We start from the raw sequence: 9919 nt of genomic DNA on the forward strand, positions 1-9919 counted from the left end.
AAATGCCACAAACTAACTATCCACTGTTAGCAATAATGACCATTAGTTAGTTATTTAGTAAAAATAATTTATTATTATTATTATTACAACTTCCCTATATCGCCGTTCTTGTGATAAAAAACATTAAATAGAAGTATTAAAAATGTGTCTTCTTTCTAAATCAATTAATTTTGGTAATCTTATCTTGAAAGAAGAATTTTTCATTATTTAAATTTTACAATAATATGCATTTCTAGTTCTTGAAATTTTACCTTCTTTTTCTTTTGGGCAACTAGTGAGATTAAAAAATTACTCATAGAATGATGTGATTTTGAATTATGTGGTGATAAGTGAGCCAAAATTGCTCTAAATTATATTAGCAAAATATATATTGTATTGTATAATTATCTAATTCAATGTAAAAAAAATCAGCATTTTAATAAAATAAAATGCACAAAGTAGGGCTGTGCAAAAAATTTTACAACCCGCCCAACCCGAATAATCCGTCCAAACCAACCCGAAAAAACCGCCAAAAAACGCAACCCGAATAAACCGACCAAAATTTAAACCGCCCAATTGTTACATTGGGCGGGTTGAAAATATAATCCAACCCGCCCAATATAACCCAACCCGCCCAATTAAGCATTTATTATCAATTTGTTATTTTTAATATATTCAAATAAATATATAAATTAATTAAGTTTTGTTTTAATTTTTTTACTATAATTTAAAATATTATTTTAAGCTTAAAAAGATAAACTTCACACTATTAGTACTAGTATTTAAAAGAAAAAAATTACAAAAATGTAAAAAAAAAAATACCACTTTTGTTTGGGCGGGTTGACCCGCCCAACCCGACCAACCCGCCCAAAAAAAAATACAATTTCGGTTTGGGCAGGTTAACCCGACCAACCCGCCCAAATTATTGGACGGGTTAAAAAAAAAAATTTCTTAATTAGGCAAGTTACGGGTCACTTTTGCTAACCCGATTATGACATTGGACGAGTAAAAATGCTTTATAACATGACCAACCCGCCCAATGCTCAACCCTAGCACAGAAAATGTTGGACAATAACACTTCAATATTAACACCCAAACTCCCTTCCAAAAAAATATCAAAATTTAATAATATTCCCACGATAAAATGAGAATTAAAAAAAAAAAAGAAATGAAGGTATTTTCCTAGAATTAGAGCAAGACCAATGGCAAAATGGTCATTTGAGTATAATTTTATATAAAGAAAATAGAATAAAAAAAATCGAATGCAGGTATTATGAGCCAATGGATTCACAATCACGGATTTCAGAGAAGTGCCGTTGTTTAGAGAGAGAGAGAGAGAGAGAGAGAGCGCTCTTTCGTCGTTTTCTATTGCTCTATCAGTCTTCACCAACTCCCTTTAAAACCCCCCACTCCTCACTTCCTCTTCTCTAACAATAAAATCCTTCTCTCCCTCCCTCCCTCCCTCCAAGTCTCTCCCCTCGTTCTCTCTCTGTATTCGCCATTGAAGCTCAGTTCTTTTCTTCAATAATAATAACGAAATATACATAAAAATTGAGGAAAGAGGAACAACATGGACCCCATTTCAAGCTCAAGAAGGCCTTGTTTCATCGAAGAAGATGATGGTTTGGCTTCGCTTGCCGATATGGAAGCTGGGTTCTCGGGTAATCACCACCCGTTTTACTCTAGACCCCTCTGCTCTTCGAGGAAGAGTAGTTTCAGGAGCCTTTCCATGCCTTCATCTTCTTCTTCGTTTTCCCCCAGATCTGGAAGGTTTTATGATGCCAGATTTGAAGAGCCTCAACCCCATTTCTTGGAAGCCTGTTTTCTCTGCAAGAAACATCTGGGTGATAACAGAGACATCTTCATGTACAGGTCAGTTCCATTCAAGCTTTTCTGAATCTGGGTTAGAGGGTTTTTTTTTTAACGTGAGAATTTAGATCCAACCGGGTTCAACATTATTTTTAGAATTTTGTTTCGGATCACAAGACTCATTTTCAAAAGGGTATATCTTTTAGAGCTGAATGTGAAGCGAGAGAGTTTGATAAACAGAAGTTTCCTGCTTTTTCTTGGGAAACAAACACGGGATTGATTGTTTTGTGTTTTCTTCTTCTAATTATAATTTGGTTATAGAGTAAAGATTCTGATATCGGCTTTGTTTATTGTTGAATTTTTCAGAGGTGACACACCATTCTGTAGCGAAGAGTGTAGAGCTGAACAGATTGAAATAGACGAAGCTAAAGAGAAGAACCGTAACTTCTCTTCCATGAAAGCTTTGAGAAAAAAGGAGCAGAGAAAATCTTCTTCTTCCCCAAACAAAAGCCGGGACTACCCTTTCCGCACAGGAACAGTTGCAGCCGCTTAAAATCTGATTCAAAGAGAAATAAGTATAATAAAAATAGTAGAAATAATAATATATACCCGGAAAAGGAAAAGGAAGACGCAAGACTTAAACTTGTTGTTTTGGTTAAAATTTTCCACTAAGAACAGGGCCAAGGAGAGAAAGAAGAAGAAGAAGAAGACGACGGCGGTGTTGATAGATGAAAAAGAATCATGAAGAAGAAAGGTTTTGGTTTATGTTAGGTTTGGATGTGTTCTTGTATAGAGTGTTGTTGACAAGTGTGATTTTGTTACTTTGATCTGCTCTATGAGATGGCTCTTCTTTTGGGGTCCTTTCCCCTCTCTTTCCTTCTTTTTTCCCCCTTTTTTTGTTTGTTAAATTTGTATGGTAATGATATGACAGAAGCTTCATCAGCCTTTAATGGCGGAAGCTGAGAATGAAATGAATAGCAAAGCAAAGTTTCATGTTCTTTCTTTCTTCTTCTCCTTGAGCTATTGGAAATAAATTCTTTCTTGTTTAAACACAAATTTCTTTTCATTATATTCATCTTCAATTCATCATATAAAATGGTTTCAGGCAATTTTGAGGTGATTCTCTGATTGAGAAGAGACCTTTTATTGTATAGCTAAACGACAAAACTTGAGTTATGTGTGTGCTTTTTCCTTGAGAAGATGAAATCTTGAGATGGAGAAAGTAGAAGAGTTGTATGGAACTCTAGATTGATTAATATGATATTATTAACTTAATTATTTAGAATTTTTTTTGTGAACAGCTTCTGTTGTTTTAAATTGTTTAAGATTCAGTTCAAGTTAGTTCAGTAGGGATTGCTTTCAAGATTTGTTTTAAGCAGTAGATGTTAAAAAATATGCTGCAAAATATCTGATTGCTTTCAAGATTTGTTCAAGCAGTAGATGTTAAAATATATGCTGCAAAATATCTTCACCCAAAAGTAAAAGAAAGCATGGCTGGCTTACAGCTAATGAATATTAATAGTTATTTTTCTGTAATATAAAAAAAAATGTAATGAACTGGTTATATGTATTTCTCCATGCTACAAAACATCTTAAATTTGTATTTAAAAAAAAATCTTGAATTTGCTTCAATATCACCTTTTAAAATTTGACACGGTAGATTTAGTGACCAATTGAATTCTTATTTTGTATAAAATCTATTTAAAAATTAATGATGGCAATCACAAAGAGTATTTTTTGTCATTTGATATTTACATTTCATTTTAGTAAAAGGTCAATTTTATTTCTTTGCAGCAAAAAAATAAAAAAAATATAATTACTACTTTTTCAGACTACAAATCATACATCGAGAAGTTTCTTTCCATTTTTTTTTAAATGCTACGAAACATATAGTTTAAATTATACTGGAATAATAATAATAATAATAAATATAATTCTATGTTGTGATGATAAGTGTAATGAGGATATTGGATTTGGTTAGATTTGCTTAGTGGGAGAATGGATTTTGGTTAAAGAGTAAATGCTACAAAACTAAAATTGACTAAGGAACCATCCATACAGTTCATAAACTTGGTCCAATTTCTGTACATATATAATAAAAAACAATACATGTCATGTTGGACCAGCTAGACCAAGATTGTTCTTGTGGTATCAACTTGACAACAAACTTTGGTCCAGCATAAGTATTATTGCTGATATTTACTCATTTTTCTCGATGTCTGTTCGATTTATATAAAGTGCAAAATAAGTGTTTTTTGATTGGTGCTGATCTAATTTTTATGTTTTTGTCCAATTATACAAGAAGAGAAGTTTATGGAGTTCTTCTAGTATAATATGATTCTTATTTAAGTTTTGTTCTTCTGCCCAGAGAAGTTGGAGAGTGATTTAATCTTTTGATTAGTCATGCTAATTGTGATTTATGTCACCGTGTTTTCGAAGTATAAAAATAAGGTGGTCCATTTATTGCCTGGTCATCATGATGTTTTTTATTTTTATTTTTATAGTATCTTTTACTTGTATGATTAAGATTATAATACTTAGCTTATTTAGTCTAATGATATTTTAAAATGTTTTGAGTGAAAAACAACATAAATAAATAAAATATCCCAATCATTATCATTGGTTGGACCTTTTTTTTGAAGAAATTGGTTGGACCTATTAACATGGAGAAATTAAGAAATATATCTCATGGCCTCCTAATTTGAAAAATACGAATAAATAACATTTAATAAACATAGTTTTTATGTTTCAAACCCATATTCGGACTAATACATCACTGAAATAATAGATAAAGCGCCTACATGTTTGCGTTTCATTATTTTTATATTTTTCACTTATATTAAAATAGCATGGATATGCAAGATAATTTATCTAGATGCATAATAATCCTAATATGCAGAATAGATTAAATAAGATTGTCACAAAATAAAAATGATCGTCAGAATATACCTCCAGCCATTGATTTTGTTAACCTCGATCTAAAAGATTTAGATCTGTAAAAAGAAAAGAAACGAGTATTAGTGATGATAAATGACTTCCAAGCTCTCACCAACTTTTTAGATGGAGTATGAGAATGACACTACAAGAAAAAGACTCTACAGCGACGATATTTATTGCTCAGTCGTCGTTGTATGTAGGCAAAATCCACGAAAAATTATTTTTTCTTAATTTATTTAAAAAATAAGCTACAGGGACGACAGGGTCGTCAACAACACACGACCAGGCCCTCCAAAATTTCTAATACCCTACAGCGATAACTTCCTATGAATTTGGAGGGAACATGAGACGGGAACTGACTCTACGGTGACGACATGCCGTCGCTGTAATATGTTTGTCTATAGCGACGACCTGTTGTCGCTGTAGGATGCTCAGGGAACTCAACCGCCCAAAGTTGGTTGCCTATTTGCACCCTCTATAGCAACGACTTGTCGTCGTTGTAGAGTCATCGTGGAAAAAAGAGGGAAATATGTTATTCTAGAGCGACGACATGTCGTCGCTGTAGGATAGGGAGGGAACTTAACTGCCAAGAGTTGATTGCCTATTTTCTCTCCCTATAGCGACGACATTTAATCCACAGGTCAGTTATTTTGTACTCTATAGCGATGACATGTCATTGCAATAAGACAAAAGAAAAACGTGAGAATGTGAACCGCTAAAAAATTTAACTCAAATTTTCACTGCCTATGTCGTCACTGTAGGGTAGACGCGTAGCATACGAGAGGATTCATGTAGTATTCACTATGTCGTCGCTGTAGGGACTCACTGTTTTGAGTGAAACGGTCGTTTGAAATCACGGATGACTGGTCATTACCTATACTGACGACATGGTCACAACGATATAACACCCTAGGCAGGCCTTCTTCTTCATTTTCTGCAAAAAATTCTGGAAAAACCAGAGAATTCTTCACTGGTCCGAGCCTTTTGCTGCCATTTTCACCTTGCTTTGGTAATCTAATCCTATTTACTTTCTATTTTATAGTTTAAAATTTATTTTTTTGTTAGTATATGTGTGTATTTTGTGTTTATTATAAATGAGTTTTGAATTTTTTTTGGGTTATTTTATTTTATTCTTTTGTAGATTACTTGTGCCTAGCCCGAGCCTTGAGATTAGATTATTGACGGAAGACAGCGCTATAGCCTAACTTTTGGGTTTTTTTTAATTATTGATTAAGTGTTAAATTACGTTTTCAATTGTGTAATTGATTATTTTATATTGTGTTGAATTTTGTTTTTTAGGTTAGATTTGTATATTTTTTAATTTAATTATATTTGTACTTTTTTGGGATAGATTGTTGATATATTTATTAATTTAATTTAATTAAATATTATGTTATAAAAAAATGCCTATGATAGGTTTAGATATTAGATGATATAATTTTTTTTATTAATATATGTATGTTTATTTTTTATATGTATATGTATATGTATATAAATATGAATATATATGTATATGTATATAAATGTGAATATGTTTATATGAATATTATAATTTAATAAAAAATAGTTTATTGGGTTAGATAAATCTAATTAAATGTTTATAATATGATTTATGTTGTTGATATGAGATTTAAATCTTTATATTCAATTATATGTATATTTTGGGACTGGTTTTGTATATTTTATGCAGATTTTAATTTTTGAGATAGTTTAGATTATAGTCGTTATGTTGCCAAAATTTTAGTATATTTTAATGTAATTATTAAAAAATTTATCAAGTAATAAAAAAGTAGAATAAAAATTTATAATAAAGTAATTAATATAGTTAACTTTACTCTTGAAATTTTATTAAAATAAAAAATAGAAAATAAATTAATATTTTGATAATTATTAAATAAATTGAAATAATAATCTTTAATAGTAAATTAATAAGATTATAATTAAATATTTGTTTATTTAATGAATTTGATAATATATTCATAAAATTTGATAATATATTCATAAAATTCAATAAGATTTCACAATTTACTTGAAAAAATTAGTGTTTTGGTGATAAAAAAATTATTAGCAAATAAAGGTAGTTTTTTATGATTATCACATTGTGATAATTTATTTTCCACTTGAATCAGTTATGACGATTGGCAAGAGTTGGATAACTAATAGACGACGTAACTCTGATGAGTTTTGGAATGGTCTTCAAGCATTTATACAAATGGCCAAGAATTATGTGAATGCTTCGGGAGAAGTCAGATGCCCATGAGTTTAGTGTGTAAATATGCTGAATCAGAAACTGGATGTGGTGGAGGCTTACATACACAGATATGGGTTTCTGTAGCGATACGTGAAGTGGACCTACTACGGTAAACTTGATATGCCTCCAGTAGTGGACGGCGGAGCTCCAGTGACTGATGAGATGATTGACATTGTTATCCCAAAAATCAGGAGTGAATGACATGGCAGGGATTAATTACACGTGGCTGACACCTGGTAGAATCTGTGTTCGACTATTGACCAGGAAGATATTCAGTATCATGCGATCGGTCTCTTCATACGACCAGCCTGGTCGTATGCACATAATACGCAGAGGAAATCTTAGGCAGTTATGATGGAATCCGAAATTATCTCCCATGATTTCCTGAGTATCTGATTATTTAGGAAATAATATCTGTAACAAATCAATGTAAATCTTCCCTGAGCTTATAAATAGAAGAGGAGGGCTCAGGGAAAAGGATCCCTTTTTCTTTTCTGACTTCTAGATCACTTGAGATTAGAGTTATCAAATTAGTCATATTGTATTGTTCTTCAGAGGTTGGTGAAACTCATTGAACCCTAGTTCTTTGATCACTCCTTTGGATCTTACATCAATAACAATCTAAGTGGACGTAGGTTATTACTAGATCCTGGGGCCGAACCACTATAAAATCTTGTGTTCTTATTATTCTCGTCATCACGTTCTTTTCAACGCATTCATCCACGTCAAGCATATTTTGACTCCGTGTCAGTTGCCCAAAATCAGGGTCAACAGACATCATCAATGATGTTATTGGTGAACAAGACACTAACGAAGAAGGCGTAAATGAATGAATTTCAGATGGTGGTGACAATAGTGCGGAGAATCAATTTGATGATCTGTTTCAAGAGGTTGAAGTTGAGTTATACCCTGGTTGTACTTGGTTGTTTTCCTTGAACTTCTTGGCAAAGATGATGCACATGAAGGTTATGAATAAACAGAAAAATAGTTCCTTTGATGAACATTTGAAGTTTATGAAATTTGCATTCCTGAAGGATAATAAGATTCCGACTTCATTCTATGAGTCTAAGAAAAAATAAGGAAGTTAGGGTTAGGTTATCAATCATTTCGTGCTTGCAAGTACGACTGTTGTTTATTAATAAATGACAAATTGTTATTATTTTATTCAATTTAATTGTATTGTTTAATTAACATATGCAGCGGCTGCCGCAAAAGGAAGAGGTCGGTCTTGATCAAAAAATTTGCAGCAGCTTGTCAACGACAATAAATGTTCGATGGCTCTACAATTTGATCTAAAAGAGGGAACCTACAAAGCAGTTGGTGATTTTGGGACATTTTTCACGAGACTTATTGGTAACCTTATTGGTCACCATGTTCCGTTATATTATGACTTGTGGCAGAGTGTTTCGGATGAGCACAAGATTGGATTGATTCAAAAGCTTGAGGTAAATTTATCTACTTATTCACATGTAATGTTATGTTTATATAATTTAGAAAATCTCACCATTTTTTTTGGAGGAATGTTTCATTTTTCTCCGAGCTCTCCCTGAGTGGCGACTGATAGAGACTGGGATTAAGCGAGAGTTTCAGGATTGCTACAAGGATAGAAAAGGTCGCAAGAAAAGACACTTCGATGAACATGGAGGGTATGATGATATCGAGACAGCCAGAAAGAATCCACCGGAGGACATGGACAACGAGAGTTGGTAGAAGTTGATTGACCTTTTCACCACTCCACAGTTCATGACACGCTCAAAGGCAAATGCTGCCAACAGAGCAAAACAGAAGTATCCAAGTCTCCATAGATCGACTTCTTATGCTTCTACTCGATTTAAGAAGATAAATATAAATATATAGATAATTTGAAATATTTTAAGTTATCTTAATAATAATTTCAATATTTAACTGAGATTTTGTTAATTTTTTTTTTCAAAAGATGAATCTTCAGACTAAGGAACTGTCCATCATTATTAATATGTTCCATGACATGCACAATCATCCGACACATGGATGGGTGAACACGAATGATAAGGATTCATATGTAAGTAACTTTCTAAGTTTTTTTTTATATGTATATTATTCAATTATATTATGTATTAATTGTCTTGTTTCTAAACTACAGGATGCCTTACAGCAAGGAGCTCTGACACAATCCCAATCTCAATTTGAATGTGAAGCAGGAAGTGCCTCTGTCAATGAGACACAAGTCGTCTCAAAGGTACTTGGTCAACATTGTGGCCACAACTGAGGTATTGGACGCAAGTTGAAGGGCACTAGTACCTTTGCCTCAAGCGCCACCGGTTCCTCTTCACAATCAGAGACATCACCGTTTCCGTCCACCACAGTTGTCCCTCCAATGATACCACCTGAGGCTTTCCAGTCCATGATTCAACACTTCAGTCAAACCTTTATGACCAGAACAAAAACTTCCAGCAAATGCAAAAAATTTTGCAAGCAACAAATCCAAACATCCAAGCTCCACAATTTCAGCCTGTCAACTTGGATATGAATACGATAAAGACCATGGTGGCAAGCTTTCAACCACAACAACCACAACCACCACAGCCACCACAACAGAAACCACCATAGCCACCACAACAACCTGACGATAATGACTTTGGAATTGATTTTGATGACATTTAGTTTTATTATATTACTATTTTGAACTTATTAATATTTTGTGTTGCTTTTTATTTATTTTGGAGACAATACTACTTATGTTTTGTTATCTTACATTTTGGAGACTATGGATATTGTTAAATTGGTTTTATTATTTAATTAATAAATTGATTTTATTATTTAATTAAATAAGTTGGTTTTATTTATTTATTTAATTAATATTTAATATTTTATTAAATAAATTTTAATCAATATAATTAATTAATTTTTCAAAAAAATTGTATACCTACATCAACGACATGTTGTCGCCTAGGGTGCATGCTG

At 32.4% G+C, this 9919-nt stretch overlaps 1 protein-coding gene across 1 annotated transcript; it reads left to right on the plus strand.

Moving 5' to 3' along the window:
- The first annotated feature begins 1345 nt into the window (after positions 1 to 1345).
- On the plus strand, positions 1346 to 2786 carry LOC133778012 (FCS-Like Zinc finger 2). The gene is made up of 2 exons (XM_062217813.1): positions 1346 to 1851; positions 2155 to 2786. The coding sequence occupies exons 1-2, from the start codon at positions 1550 to 1552 to the stop codon at positions 2339 to 2341; spliced, it is 489 nt and encodes a 162-aa protein (XP_062073797.1). The 5' UTR covers positions 1346 to 1549; the 3' UTR covers positions 2342 to 2786.
- Positions 2787 to 9919: the final 7133 nt, after the last annotated feature.

Source organism: Humulus lupulus, chromosome 5, assembly GCF_963169125.1.
Source record: "Humulus lupulus chromosome 5, drHumLupu1.1, whole genome shotgun sequence".
Classification (NCBI taxonomy): domain Eukaryota; kingdom Viridiplantae; phylum Streptophyta; class Magnoliopsida; order Rosales; family Cannabaceae; genus Humulus; species Humulus lupulus.

What these genes read in the sequence shown, in the direction of transcription:
- LOC133778012 (XM_062217813.1), top strand. Translation starts at nt 1,550, where the DNA reads ATGGACCCCATTTCAAGCTCAAGAAGGCCTTGTTTCATCGAAGAAGAT. An exon ending in AGAGACATCTTCATGTACAG is followed by an intron (nt 1,852 to 2,154) that starts GTCAGTTCCATT and finishes TGAATTTTTCAG; the next exon opens with AGGTGACACACCATTCTGTA.